At 36.9% G+C, this 16,370-nt stretch overlaps 1 protein-coding gene across 1 annotated transcript in view; it reads left to right on the top strand.

Annotated features, from left to right (window-relative positions):
- Positions 1–16,370, top strand: part of LOC140154172 (uncharacterized) — an 85,242-nt gene that overhangs the window by 51,458 nt on the left and 17,414 nt on the right. The window contains exons 3-7 of the mRNA XM_072176780.1: positions 5,106–5,177; positions 5,761–5,832; positions 9,055–9,270; positions 10,363–10,506; positions 12,172–12,240. Of these exons, the coding sequence (XP_072032881.1) occupies positions 5,106–5,177; positions 5,761–5,832; positions 9,055–9,270; positions 10,363–10,506; positions 12,172–12,240 (573 nt within the window). The remainder of the gene's footprint in view (positions 1–5,105; positions 5,178–5,760; positions 5,833–9,054; positions 9,271–10,362; positions 10,507–12,171; positions 12,241–16,370) is intronic.

The following is a 16,370-nucleotide window of genomic DNA, read 5'->3' as shown; positions in this document are numbered from 1 at the left end:
CTTGCCGCCCCTTTATCTTCCACCACCCCTTCTTCTTTGCCACCCCTTCTTTTACCGGGGGCTCGCGCCCCCAAAGCCACCCCCAAAATATGTGCATGCTTTTAGGAAAAGACTATGGGTGATGTTCACTATACCCATATCAGAAAGAAAGAACAGTTTACCAACCCAAAGTGTTATAAAACAAGACAGCAAATAAACACAAATCCCAACCGGCACACAACCCAACTTGAAGAAAAAAAGCGCAACCTTCCAATCACTTTACGAATCCCCTCACTATTAGGCCACCAGCTCCCACTGATAAACGGTGGTTGAAATTGGGTACTAATGTAGACAGTGGAGTTAGGTATACAATGCACACAAGCAAATATTACCAAAGTACACAAGTACAGGAGATCATTACTGATGCTTTGGACGACCTATCTGAGACCACCATCACTATTTTGTCCAATGTCCTATCATCATTCAAAAGGCTTAAGTTAATTTTTAAATATTGAGAGATCGCAAAACATTATCTTGTCTTTATAATGTGCAAAAATGCTAGAAGGGTGCAGCAATGGAAGCGCAGCATCGCATCAACTTCACAAAATACTGAGCCTGCCTATCATCTATGCTAGTAGAATAATAATAATAGATACTAAATTATAATAATTCCTATAATCTTTTATTGTGTGATATAGAATTAATGAAGTTATCTGTGACTGACATTCTGCCCTTTGGAGCTCTCTTTCTGAAATATATTTTAATGAAATACTTGGGATAATTAATATTGGTATTTTTAATACTATTTAAATGCTATAATCGTATCCCGAGATGCTTATTATTATGATGAAGTAATTCAATCTCAGGAATAGCTAGGACGTATGCTAATTGGCTTCAAAATATTTCCACCTGTAGTTTGTTATGTACTTTTCTTTTCCACCTCCGGTTATACCTCTGGAAACCAGTGTTGCCAGCTTAGCAATGATTTTGGGCTACTTTAGAATGAGGATTTGCTTGCCCGCATACCATGAGTATGAGGACCAATTTTGTAGCAATTTTGTAGATTTCTTCTTCGTCTTCTTCTTCTATAATGTGTGAATACAGTATTATAAATCTCTTTAATGCGGTTGTGACAGGGTGTGTAAATGTCTTTGAATGGTCATAATTAAGGTGGTGTGCATTTGTATAGCCATCCAAAACACAGGGAGCATAGAGAATAAACATGGACACACAACAACCGAGGTCCTTGGCGAAATGACTCTATTCAGAAGATCACAAATAACATAAAAATACTTTTGCCACAGGTCCACACTTGAGGGGCATAATAGGAAGATCGCTGTTGGATAGTATGGATCATGTGTGTTTTTGGTTAGGTCCATGGTATGGTTACATGTGATAAAGTTAAGTCCTCACTGAGATCCTTGTTTGCCTGTCTGTGCAAGTAGGGGGGTGTGTGTGTGTCACGGAAAGAAGAGAAAACAATAGTCAAGGAAGGCTGTACTTTCAACGGATGCCAGTTTAGAAAACGGGCAACACTACTGCTCTACACTATGTCCATTACAAGTAAATAACTCATTTGCAGACACTCAAGGCTGGTGGTCATGCAGCCAGGCGGGGTGACATCCCTCCCGACCCTCCACTAGGGTTTCATAAAGAGTTCAAGCCCTTCAGGCTGAAGACACCGTGTGTCAATACATATGGACCAAAACGACGATGTAAGTTGCCTTGAAACTACCAAATAACAACCCTGCAGCCATTTACTGCGGGCCGGCGGGTTGGAATAATGAGTAAATAGTGAATCTCAGTTGGATTGGGCATGTTTGTTTGTATCAGTATAGCGTGAATAGAAAGTTGACCACACGAGCCTTTTTGACCTTGCGTACATCTCTAAAGAGTTATACAAAATGTGGGTCAAAATATTATGCACGGTTTGTTGCTCTATTGGTGAGGAATTGACGTGATGGACTGGTGGCCCAACAAGTATAGCTCAGCAAACACAAAACACAAATCTTTGTACAACAACTTTTTAAATATACTTAAATAAAGGTCAATAACTTGTCCTGAATTTTCTTATAACTCGTGTTGCACGTAGTCTATATCGAAGATGCTATAAACCATGCAGCAGTGAAGGTCATCTCCCAAATCAGCAATGGGCAGTTGAAATCCTCCATACACACCATAGAAGAAGACTGCCTGATCTTATTCTCCCACACAGGGGGTGTAGACTTCAAATGGAATCACCTATTCAGGTAACCCCATTTGAAATTCACACTCCCTGTGTGGAAATTAAGGTCATATCTTCCATAGAGGGTGTATGGATTTCAACTGGAATAGCTCATTATCTTTGAAACTCAAATCATATTTTTGGCTATTGCGTTCCTCCGATCTGTGACAGCTGACCGGCAAAGTATCCAGAAGCTTTCTAACACAAGGAATGCATAAACACTGCAGGCAGGCACACTAGCATGCAGGGAAAATAGCTATCTATTCCTATTTAAAACTATCTGTTATTAGAATAATAACACAGGAAGATGCTTCATATGTCAACATGGCATGTGACACACTCTGATCAATGTAATCAGACCAAAGCCTGAGCAAAAAAAAACCCTAAAAATGTTAGGCAAATGGATTATTAAAAGTTCATAACTTTGCAACCTAGCAACATGGTATATAAGCAAAGTACTGAACAACTTAGTAATGGTAATAACTAAATTTTCAAATTTATAACTTTGTGGATCACAACATGTCACATACCGAATTACATGCACAGTGAAAATAATTGCCAATTGTTACGTCTTCACAAAGTCATTTTGAAGGGAATCATGATCCAAGAACTTCTATAATAGGTACCCCGGTACCTGAGCAAACCTTACCCCGTCCCCCGCCCCACCCTGAGAACTACTACTGCCTGCCTTACAGCATTATTTTGATTCATCTTAGTTGAATGACCAATTAGAATACAGTTTCAAGATAAAAGCTAAATCCTTTTCAGCTCTACAAATGATACTGATTGGTTCAAAATCAAGTCTTCTTGTATTCCCACTCTGACAGAAGGTTTACTGAAAGCATTTTTAGGGGGTGTATCGCTGTATAGTGTTATTAATAGTCTATTTTACAGACTGTGAAATGAATTCAACCTGTTCTGCTTAACTATATAAAGCCAAATCTGTGTGGGAGTATAATGTCACATGTGTAAACTGGTTCCACCTGTACATTCATCATACAAAAGTGCTGGAACCTCTAGCTATCTTGTATAGACCTTACCCCTCCCTGATTAAGAATGCAACCAGAAAGATAGAAAGTGGAGGAATAATCAGAGGAAGAAAAATAGAAAAGATGACTAAATGGAAACATGGAGGGTAGACTAGACGGGAAGATGATGAATGGAAGAAAGGACTGAGGTAAATGAAAAATGGTGAAAAAAAGAAAATAAAAGAAAGTAAGAAAGACAGAAGGGAACAAAACAAGAAGGAATGTGACAAATTTCAGACTGCTACCTACCTACATCATGTACGTAGATCTTAAGAGTCAAACTTAAACTGAGCTCAAAAAGAAACTTATAATTTTTCACAAGGTCATATCTTGAAATCCTGTCCATCAAATTGAACCAAAATTACACACAGATATACTTCAATACTCTACTCTTAACACATGTCAGTAACCAGGCAGTTATCCAATTGACACAACAGCAAAATGCACTGACATGGGACAGCTTCCTGGACCACATTCACAGCCCAGCCCTGTTTCATGAAAAAAGTGTATGAAAAGCAGAAAGCAGCACCGTTTTATCATCTGTGCAAGGATCTTGTGTGCATTCTCACATATTTTTTGTCCTGGGTGCCAAATGTTGGGCTGTGAAAGTGAAGGAAGTCCAGGAAGCTGTCCCATGACAGTGCATTTTGCTGTTGTGTCAGTTGGATAACTGCTTGGTTACTGACATGTTTTTTGAATAGAGTATTAAGGTAATCCTGTGTGTAATTTGGGTTCATTTTGATTGACAGTATTTTAAGATATGACCTTGTGATTCACAAGTTGTAAAAAATTATAAGTTTCTTTTTGAGCTCAGTTTATATATTATGGATGTGTATTGGAACTTATTCCAGACTCAATCATGACAGGTATGGTCTGAAATGAACGGGTGTTCCATATGCTGAGTTTATGTTGGCCAAACTGAAAAATTGTGTTTGGGTGTATACATGTGTTTCAAGTAAATTTTAACCAATGATGGATTGATGATTGTCCAATGATAAAGGCGAAAGAGCAATAAAGAAAAAGGAAAGCAAAAGAATGAAAAAGAATAAGGAAGAGGGAAATTAAAGCAGCATTATTATATAGAAACAAAATGAACAGAAAATAGGAAAGGATACTGATAGGAAGGAATGAAGAACATAAGAAGAAAGTGAAATAGGACAGGAGAAAAGTTGAGAAGAGAGTGGACAAACAGTAAACAATGTTGCATAAGACCAATGTATCTCTATATCATGGATTCATCAGCAGCTGAAGCAACCTGGCCGTTATGGCCATTTAACTCTGGTGATTATAGCATGTGAGCGGTAAGAGGAGCATGACGTGAGTGTTGATGTATAGCATCTGACATTCGGAAACACTCCTCTATCATCCATAACCAACTCATCTGTTATATATCATTTCAATTGCTGCTTGTATCGATATAGGTTCAATGTGGAGATGATATCTTACCCATCCCAGAATCCTTTGCAATATGATGCATCATCCCATTATAGCATGCTGAGAATAGGCTGCCTAAGCATGGGTTGATAGTCAAGAAATAAACATATCTTGCAAGATCTGGATGTACTCTGTTTATGCTTTTTGTCATTATCGTCCTATTGCACTAGATAGCAAATTAGTGCAGAAAATTGAAATGAGAGAAATGCATTGTGGGAAGTATAAGATACATTCTCTGGGTTCAATGTCTTGGATGGTATATTAACTAGAACATAAAGTGATATATACTGAGTGGTTTATAATAGCTTCCTATAATAGCCTTTACCTTAAACAATACTCTACAAAACTACTTTTTTTCGTTTCTTTTGTATTTCTTTGTTTTGGGTTTTCACTCTTGACAGGTTAATTTTTTTAAATCATAAATGTTTTGCTTTTTTCAGAGTTATATCCAACAGTGGTATAGAGATTCTTGATCCAGGTGTTCTTGAAGGTTTAGAAGAACTGCAAGAATTGTAAGTATAGGCCTTCTCCCTGTCAAATTGAACCATGACTAAACTAATGATATTGATGCTTTTTGTCGTTGTCATTGTTGTTGTTTGTTTGACAAACCCTAAAAAAACTGAAGAAAAAGAAAAAGGAGAAACTGGCTTACCATTCTTCATAATTATTTTGTTCTTTTCTATTATTATTGAAAACAAACATTGTATTCTTATGGTAAAGAAATAAAAGTCTCTATTGTCCATATTTACGTCCATCCAGTATTGTTAAAATGGTCCAGACTTTGTGACACTTTTAGTGTCCATTAGGACCCACTCTCATTTCCTTATAATTATGTTTAGGTCATCATTTTTCCAGGTCAGTTAAGTCTTGAGTTATGTAAGGGGCGGGTGGTTTTCATCTTTCATATACAAATGAAAGTTATTAAAAAAAGATATTAATAATATATGCAATTAGACGAAATCAAAATTCAAATCCAGTTATTGATATTCAGTTGCGGTGGGTTATTATAAGTATGCCTGATCATGCTGATAGGGGCATATAGATGAGTGTCTTCTCTGGTTTTCACATTTTGATTGATGTTTCCTATATTTTCAGAAAACTGCAGTTGAATTCCTTGAAAGAAGTGCCTCAAATTTTCCATCAAGGGCTCAAGAAGTTGCTTCACCTGTAAGTTAATTCAATGATGGTACAATGTAGAGAATAGTGTCATATCAGTAGTAGTATAGGCCTATTGTCCTGTGAACAAAGTTTTAATTTCAAATAATTGCAATATTAACCCTAACCCGCCTGAATACTACAAAATACTACTTGGTATATGCGCTGTTTGTGCATGCATCCCACGTGGTGTGATGACGCAATCGCCCTAAGTGATATACAGGCACGGTTTCGCTGGCCAGTGAAGCCCAAGACCCGTGGCAAAGTGCTGCCGACCGAGTACTTGGCATGCGAGGGGTCTCGGGTTCGAATCCCACCCAGAGCAAACAACTTCTTTTCTCTCTTTATTCTTTCCTTCTTTCCCTTCCCGTCGGAAAGGGCCTAGATCTCTTAGGTCGACGTGTCATTAATAGAAAATCATTATAGGCTTCCTTATCCCTAACCTGCCTGAATACTACAAAATACTACTTGGTATATGCGCTGTTCGTGCATGCATCCCACGTGGTGTGATGACGCAATCGCCCTAAGTGATATACAGGCACGGTTTCGCTGGCCAGCGAAGCCCAAGACCTGTGGCAAAGTGTCGCCGACCGAGTGCTTGGCATGCGAGGGGTCTCGGGTTCGAATCCCACCCAGAGCAAACAACTTCTTTCTTTCTTTTCTCTCTTTATTCTTTCCTTCTTTCCCTTCCCGTCGCCGAAAAGCCCTTAGGGGGTTAGGGTTAGGGAACTTTATCAAGTGTAATAATAGGTCTTGATAAAATGTCATTGGTGATGTTAAAGTTTGCAATACATATAAGGCTAATGGAAAAGGATCACTAGTTTCCAATTGCACACCTAAAACAAAGGATGAGGCCGGGCCGGGATGAGGTTGCTTTTGATTATTTCTGAATCATTATTATGTAAAACATCATACTGCACTGGTCTCATGTGATGTATTTGCATAAAACATGCTTTCATTATATCTTAAAGCAGTTAGAAATCATGTTACTGTTTTAACCAATGTTTACAATAATTACCGTAAAAGTGGATTTTTTTCTCGCCTTGCCAATTTTGAACTGATTCCCTTGTTTTTATTTTAAAGTCACAATAGTGTCCTTACATGAACTATAAACTTCTTATTTTCGTGTTAGCAGCGTGGAACATAAAAAGTGAAAAAAAAAATGTTTTTATGTACCTATACTCAAAATCTGTTAAAAGAAAAAAATAATGAATATGTGGGCCAAAATGAAAATTTTCTGCCGGCGGGCAATTGGAAACTAATGCTTCATATCCATTATGCTATAAATCTCCTTTCATCGAAAGGATAAGAGGGATTTACTGAATTGAGTTTGTGCAGATACTCTAAATCTGTTTAAAGAAAAAGTGAATTCATTCAAAATAATGAATATTTTGGTGAAATTGAACATTTCATGCAGGTGGAATATTTAGAGAATAAAGGTATTGTTTTTAGCCCCTGGAGTGCATCTATCGTCTCATATAACACGGGCGACATCATTATTTTAAGTAAAACAACGAGGCGAAGCCGAGTTGTTCTTAAACACTTCAATTTAAATAAAAAAATTATACAAGTTTTAATCAAATTAAATCCTACATTTTGCAAGGAATTACCTAGGGCTTAAAATCGAGCAGTTCCGTTGTTGCTGTGTGCCTCCGATTGGTCCAAATAGCGAGTATGCGTATCGCGTCGACGCACACGCGCTGACCCGTGTGATAGCGTGTCATATCACACGGGTAAAGCTGGGTAGGAATCATTAAGATTGCAGGAACGTTCTCAAGTGTTTAAGAATGGAAACTAACAACTCATTTTCATTACATGTACCCCAATCATGCATTCCTGATTGGCTGCTTCAGCTGTCTTGGAAGAAAGTTAGCAACAGGGGCACAAGCAGGGGTGTGGCAGGAGGAGGCATACCCCGAATAAAATTGTTGATATCTTATATCCATCCGCCTCTTTCGGACAATTTCCTTTTCAAAACAAATATTTAATCAATTCGGGGGTTTTGACCCCTCAGAATGACCAAGCTGAACAGTATACCCAGTGTTAATAGGGCATGAATACTATAAAAACAAACTGGCTTTTGAAGCAAGTTGCTCTTCAGTAAATCAGTTAGTGTACAGTAGTAGTTTGTTAAGTGGATTTAAGATGATGTCTAAGGCTAAAAGCGAGTCTGTTGTACTAAATGTAATGTCTTAAGAATTGCTTGAAAGAATAAAGACTCACTACCTTTAAACAGATGTATAAATAATTGTATTCTCCGCCAAAATGGCAAAATAAATCAGCTTATTTTTGTCCAGGTAAAACAAATTGAAAGAAAAATCACTTCCTTGATTTTTTTCTTGTTTGTACTCTTTGGAAAGAGGTTATTCACGATCATACACCAGTGTAACGTGAGTCTTTTATCTATAGTATGGGAAGGACTCCCATGTTTTTCACTTATTTTTGTCCAGGTAAAACAAATTGAAAGAAAAATTACTTCCTAGATTTATTTTTGTTTATACTCTATGGAAAGAGGTTATTCACACACCAGTGTAAGTCTTTGGTGCATTTTATCTATAGTATGGGAAGTAGAGTCCAATGTTTTTCGGCAGTTTCCGCAGGCATTACAAACAATCTACTTGAGGCATATTTTTCAAATAGGATGAGTGATTCCTACGCATAATACTTCATATGATATATGCGTTGTAGCGTATCAAAAGCGGGGACTTTGCAGCAAAGTGCTTTTCAAGATATAGCTATTATTAAAATAGTCATAAAAATGAGAAAAATAGTAGGAATTTGGGATGCTTTTTCACTTATAAAATATGAATGCCTGGATCAATATTAGCAAATAAGGTATCATTTTAAAGCTTGCAAAATGCTTTCAATGCAGAAATACTGTACTCAAAATTGACTTCACCTGCGGCTATTGCGGACCCTACGCGATGAAATCTGAGCCAGGTTTTTATGAGCGTGGCGGTGAAATTTTGTTGGCGATGAGAGTTTAACTTTCTTCGCATCGCGCGATATCACAGCTGTGCATGCCTCCTTGTGATTGGCTGCTGATAAATTAAGGTCGGCAGAATAACCATAAAAGGAGATGCAGACTCAACAGATAAATTGTTATAGTACAGTTTAATTTCATCATGCGATGCTGTGATGTAAAAAAGCATCTCAGCATCGCATTTTTTTTTGCGATTTGAAGTCTGAATTGTACTTTACTCACACATGTCTCTTTGTTCTGATCCTTTATAGTTACCTAGATGACAACCAAATTGAAGCAGTGCATCCCAAGAGTTTTCAGTTCATACCATATTTGAGAGTCCTTTCTCTTGACGGCAATCGCTTATCATCAATCCCTACTGGAGCACTGGCTCTGTGTTCAAATCTACAACGTCTACGTCTCGGGAGTAATCGCATTGTGGAGATTCCAGATTATGCCTTTGAAAACAACACAAATTTGATTAATCTGTAAGTTTGAAAAGAATTGCTTTTGTGAAGTAATAAGTAGGCTTTTATTATACTTTCTTATCTTGACAAAAGTATGCATGAATCTATGTGATTGGTAACATGAAAAGTGAAATTCCCTTTATTCAACTAAATATAAGTAAATTGGGATATGAGCCAGTACAGAGGGACTTGGATATAGTATGTGGAAACAGTTGTACTAATTGCTGGTCATGAAAAATGCAAGGGCATAATTTGAAATACTGTATCGACAACAGCATCCCGGGCACTTATGTAAGTAATTTTAAGGGGTGCTAAAATAATTACCAAATTTTGTAAGTCAAACTGGAGATTTGTCATGAGAATATTTGTCTAATAGATGTGACAACTATTAGAACTCTATCATGATTATATGACAAGATGATATGTGATGCTATCAAGCAAAATCAGTCGGAAATCAGAAAAAAATTGACTTTGAGATATAACCATACAAAGGGGATTTTTTTTCTATTTTTCTGGAAACTCTATAATTGCTCATATCTTTGGAACTGGTTGTTCAATTACAATGGGGTTTTCTGCAAGATGCAGCTCTGTAAATGCTTTTTACTATCTTATAAGAAACAGAAAATTTAATATTTCTGAGTTCCAACTGATTTTGCTTGATCGCATCACATATTGCCGTGATTCAACTAACATTTGTTTACCCTTTATCATTCTATAGTGTGTCTCATCGCAAGTAACATTATGTTGGATCATGCAGTGGCAGATTCAAATTAGTGCCTTTATGCGGTTACGACGCCAGCGTTATGGACAATTATCCTTTTATGCGTGTGTATACGCCACACAGGATTAGGTTAGCATGTTCGATTCGAATCTGCCACTGTGAAATCCAACATTGCATTACTCAACTTGAGACAAACTTTAAAAGTGCATTGATAGGGGGATACTTACACAGGTGCCCGTTAAAAAGTTTACAGGGAAACTTATTAGGGGAGGAATCCTAATGAGGTTAATAACATATTATATTATTGAACAATGATTAAAATAATATTTGATATAATGTCATAACTGCGAGTTCAGCCGAGTTGATAATTGTTATCTGACAATTTATAACAGGATTTTATCCAAGAATGCTATCGACAAATTGCAAGAGAATTCATTTGCCGAACTAACTAAACTGACAGAACTGGCCATCACCGGGAATCCAATCACCTCAGTTGCCAGGAGAGCATTTGCCAACTTGCCAGCTTTAGAGGAATTGTAAGTTGATACTAGATTTAGGATGTGGTATGTTTTCATTAATCACCTGTGGCAGGATACTAGTGGACTGAATCAGTCAGAGGTAGTCCTATTATTAGTTTGTTATTTGTTAATAATGTATATGTATAGGGCAATTTAATTTAATAGCTTTAATGTGTTTCTTATTATTACGTTTTATTAATTATATACAGCTAAACTTGTCTTTTAAATTCAATTTAAGATTTACTACTTAAGCTTGCATAGTGAAAAGACTGAAAAGTTATCTTGTTTGTTTTAATCTTTGTGCAAAAAAGTTTGATTTCAGGTGAAAGAAAATTGCTGATGCAGCATGAAAATGTCTAAAGTTGACAGTATCTGATACACAGGGGAATTCAGTCCTGTGTTTTGTTAATTACTCATAAATTTGGCACTTCACTTGCATTTTATGCCTCATTGCTAGGAATGTTATTAACACTTCATTTTGTAGGAACTTTTTCAAACATTTGAACCTGATTAAAGTCGCAGAGGAAGATTATGAACTTGTTTGAATACAATTGAGAAGGTTGGATACAATTTGAATGTGTAAGCATTTTTGTTAATATTCACAAAGAAGCGGGCGGGTGATGTACAATCATGAATAGACATCCAAGCAAACTCAAAAAGATTTTTAATACGTTTTAAACTGGTAACAAACATGTTCTAGTTTTGGTCAAAACGTTTCAATAACATTTACCCCTTATAAACATGTTTTTGTTCTGGTCAAAATGTTTCAATCACATACAAATGTCGGGTAATGTAAAGGTCATGATTCCGTTTTTAAAATGTTTCATGTGAAAAGACACTACAACAACATTTTATAAATGTTTTATAAACATGAAGCAAGTTTTCAAAAATGTTTTTAATGTTATTTTATACCATATATTTTTTTTGTAAAACATCTGCTGGGGATGTTACTATCAAATTGAAATTTTAAAGGAAAAAAAAAACATGTTGTAAAATTTATTACTGTGACTCTATTTTATAAAGCTGAGTACCTCATTAGGATCATACTTATGCCTCTGCTAAAGAGTAGAGTTCAGTTCAAAAAATCTCAGAATTTTCATAAAAGAGTCAAAAGAAATGGCAATAGAGTTTTCTTATTATTGGTTCTTCCACCAGTTGATGGCGTTTTGGCTTGGCTAACTCTAATCAGACTGGAGTTAGCAAAGCGGGAAACTGAAAGTGAGGAAAATTGTGTCGTCCTCGTTTATCCAAAATGCCATCAACAGCTGTAAGGGGCCAATTATAAGAAACATGTACATAGAGTGATGTTTTCAATCCCAGTGGTATCATGATATTATAGATTTTAAGGCATTTTTTCACATCTGGTCCCTTTCCGCTTTATAGTTGCATACCACCACCCTATGAAAAATCCTGGGTTTACTACTTTCTGCCAGAGTCAGCATGACAAATAGTAAAATTGCACAAAACAAATTGCATTAGGAGTAACACTTGATTGGATGGTGTAATGTAAGAGTCAATCCAAAAATCCATCTATTTAGATTGAGTCTTATCATCCAATGTTAAAAGATTGAAATATATCAATCGGTCAATTTAAGAGAGCACCACAATTCAAGAGTGACAGAAAGGAAAGAAAGTTGAAGATAACCAGGTTGCAATAATTTGTTTGTTTGTTTGTGTTTTCAGAATGCTTTCTTCAGTGAAGAATCTTGAGGAATTCCCAGACCTGGAAGGAACATCTAATCTAGATAGAATGTAAGTAATATTGTGTGGTTGGTTTTAATCTGGGTCACAATTATCATTCATTAGGTGTAACGCATGATTGTTACCGAAGTCAAAAATGGACCCCTATTTTGCATGCTTTTAAGGACATTTACAGCAATTTTGTACCCTATTTTGCATGAAAACGGACAAAATACCTCTTTTGGAGGGTTTCAAGGACACATTTACTAAATGAAGCACCCATTTGTTAACATTTCAAGGACACAAAAAACACAATTTTGAATTTTTTTTGTCTCAGGAGAACTCTGTTGTCCTTTCAATAAGCCTGGATGAGGATAAGCCTGGATGAGTTTAACAAATAAAAGAACAGTGCATATATACACTCAAATAGATAATAATATACCTTTTTTTAAATTTCGAGGATACCATCATCAAAAATACCCCTATTCTTTAAATATCGCGAACATTTATGTACGTGGACATACTTTCAAAATTACTCCTTTTTTCCGTGAATTTGGGAACGATCATGTATACACATAGTCAATGGTAAGTGACAACACCGGGATTTCCGATGCCAATTTTTGAAGGACTTTCACATAAAATATTTTTGTGTCAGTGACATATTCAATAAAAGGCCTAAAACACAAGCATCTAGCCCAAGCTAAAACAATAGACCACATGATTAATAAAAGTTGAGTGTAAGCTCTGGTGAGGATGCGCCATGCAGGAGTATAACAAAAATGCAGGTGGTGTGTGATGGCACAAATTTACTATTTTCCTTCGTCGTCCGTGTAATTGAATGGGATTAGTTTGAAGTTTTAAATGCTTACAATATCACAAACCAAACAAGTATGTTAATAAATAATATTAATACAAGCAAAAACTGTTGGGGTCGATAATGAACCCCACAAACCAACCCTCAAATTATTTAACTACAGTACCAATTTAATTATTACGGGGTGAGAGTGCGCCATAACGGTTGTAAATGTGCCGTGTTGGTTAGGCTCCGATCACTCTGTTGAACGGCGTATCCGAGATCAAGACAGCTGCAAAATTCACTTCTGTGTTGTTCCGAGCATATGGCAAGTAGTATGCACTAAGAGAGAAATCAATATACTGCTCTGGTTTTTCCAGGGATATGAGACCATCTTTGATTTTTAAACCATGTTTATCTATGGAATTCCTGGTTCCTTGATCGACAAAGCAGTTTTTTTGATCAAGAAATCAGGTTTTTCTTATCAAGACACTCAGGCTCTTCACTGAGTAAACCAGTTTCTTTTATTAGACAAAATATGTGCCATACGAGTGAGCAGTTTTGCTGTCTCTGTTTATCATGCCGCTCGCCGCCTGCAAAAAAGGCTGAAACAGCCTTCTATGAAGCGTTTTAACAGCTCAACAAACATCCTGAATATGGGGCAAATCATTGTGAAAGTACTGGAATGGTCGGTCAAGCATCCTGCTGTGGTAGCTAGAACAAATCCCTCTTGATACTCCCACGTACCTGTGTGTGTGCAAACACACTGAAAAGTGTGCTGAGGCTTGTGGATCAATGTCTAGGTGTTGTGCCTGTGTGTGCAGTGCACTATAAATCACTGCACTTTTTTTCTGATGGTACAGTTCTTCAGAGACACCCTGCATGTCACAAGACAGGTTGACATTGATCTGGATAATAGAAGTCCAGATTGATGCAGATTTATTGTCACCCGGGGTACTCAAGTTTGGTTTGGGTAGGGACGTGCGCTGAGATTTTGGAAGTGGACCCATAAATATACCAATTTTTCAAGAAATTTGGACCCATTGATATACCAAAAGTCAAAATTTTTGCCGAATTTAACCAAAATTGTCTTAGTTTTTACAAAACTCCCCAAAAATTTGGGAAAATTTTGACTAGATTAAGGAAAAATTGGGCTGTTTTCCGAAAAAATTGAGACAATTTTGAAAAAAGGACCCATTCATATACCAAAATAGGGTTTGAAAAAGGGGTCATTGATATACCAGAAGGCCGAAAATGCTACCCATGTTTGCGGCACGTCCCTGTATGGTCATTTGTACTGAGTACCCCCCCCCCGGGATTGTCACATGTGGAGTGCCATAGTATTCAAAGTATTAACCCACTTGGTACAAAGGTACGTGCAGATGGGGATGTAGACATTGTTTGCTGACAATTTTTCTGGCTAAATCTCCTTTTCTTTAACCATTGACAATATAATTATAGAAAAGTGTTTCTATTTTAATTCTTTTTCTTTTCAAAATCAACACTCGAGTCCCCGGCTCGAGTCTAATCAGAAAGACAAAAAAAGTTTAATTGCTTAGAAAACAATTGTATGCATCAAAGCACCAGCATACATGCAGTTGTTTTCCGGTGTGCATATATGTCTCGTAAATATTTGCCAGTTTAATATTTTCCCCATTTTTTGTAACATAAGTATCTGTTTTAAATGAATTTGTTGGAAGAATAGTGTGATTGACACTTTTAATTAGAATAAATTTGACTTGGGGAAAATTGTAAAGGAACAAACTGTATTGAATTTTACAATGTTTGTAAGCTTTGAGACAGTATTTTTACCTGTAATTTTACTTGTATTAAACTGTAATAAAAGACCATGTTATAGGCTATAAGAATCATTCTTCAAAACTGATAAGTTTCAAGTTTTGCACTGTACTTCTGCTTTTGATTTTTTTTACTCATAAAATAAACAATAATAAATTAACAAATAGGTCTCTGCATGCAAGAACATGAAGTCACAAAGAAGTATTTGCCAGGTCTGAAAATATACTCTAAACAACTTGGCATTATCATTCATTTTCAAATTTTGATTTTTCAAAATGCAAACTATGTTAAATGATAGCCTTGCTAAAAGTCGAAATCAATAACAAAAAAGAAAAACAACATGATACCAAATCCTGATTTTATTGTTGAATTAATATAAAACAAATAGATTAGAAGCAATATTAGATCTGCATTGTATTTGCACAGTGTTTCCTATGATAGATGAAGTATTTCATGCATAGACGACTCACTTGATGAGGAGGAGGATGTTCTCCAACTGGAGTAGTTCATATTTTTATGTTAGCCGCTTAATTTTCACATGTTCAGGGGATCCAAAATGGAAACATATATGCATTAATATGAAGGGAAGTTATTTTGACATATTCAATTTTACAACTTGTGCTATTCTTCCAAAAAAATACAAACAATTTATGTGCAATGGCTTCCTGTAGTAAATAAATATGTATCCTGAGGAGCCAGTTTAACCTAATGCACAAATCAATTGTAGTCCCGGCCCCCAGGGGCCTGGCAATATGAGGTCCGAGCCGGGACTTGGCCGGGATGTAACAGCTCAATGTGTCCCCTCGCAGTCTTGGGGACGTAGTGGGGAGTGTCACGGGGATGTAATGCCTCTCAAACAGGCGGGATCTACCCGGGAGTGTACCGGGACGCTTAATAGAAGAGTACTCACAACTGTGCCGGGTCGTATGCGGGGGAAACACTCATGGGGACTTCGAACACGGTACCCGGGGCTAGGGGCAGGGACTTGGCTGGGGATGTACCCTGGGATGTACATAGAAATAGTGCCCCGCCCTGCGGGGACTAAGCCGGGACTGTAACATGTTTGTAACAGTTTCCAAAATTACATCCCCGGGTAGGTCCCCACTAACCTAATGCACAAAGAGTACTCACAACTGTGCCGGGTCGTATGCGGGGGAAACACTCATGGGGACTTTGAACACGGTACCCGGGGCAATTGTAGTCCCGGGGGGCCGGGACTACAATTGATTTGTGCATAAAAGGTTCTTTCAGTTTAAAGAACTTTTTTTCTTGTGGGTTCCATATAGAGGACAAAGACGATTTAGAACCATCTGGTGCTCTATCATCAGTGGTGGATCCAGGATTGAAAAATAACTGACTGTTAATACCTAAAGTAGATGGTTTTGTATATGATTTTGTACTTAGGACTTAAGGAGTTCCATTGCAGGATTTTGTGTTGGTTCCAACTTGGTGGCCCCCCCCCCCCCCACTACACTCTATATTACAGGGATTTAAATTCAAATCCAAAAGACTTACTTTCAAAACTTTCAGAGACTGTAGTTAGGGACCAATCAATATAGGATTAAAATAAGTCTTGACAAAGTTTGATAAATTTTAGTCCCACAGGGATTTA

The sequence above is a fragment of the Amphiura filiformis genome, chromosome 6, assembly GCF_039555335.1.
Source record: "Amphiura filiformis chromosome 6, Afil_fr2py, whole genome shotgun sequence".
NCBI lineage: Eukaryota > Metazoa > Echinodermata > Ophiuroidea > Amphilepidida > Amphiuridae > Amphiura > Amphiura filiformis.
This window is presented reverse-complemented; position numbering and strand designations above follow the sequence as displayed.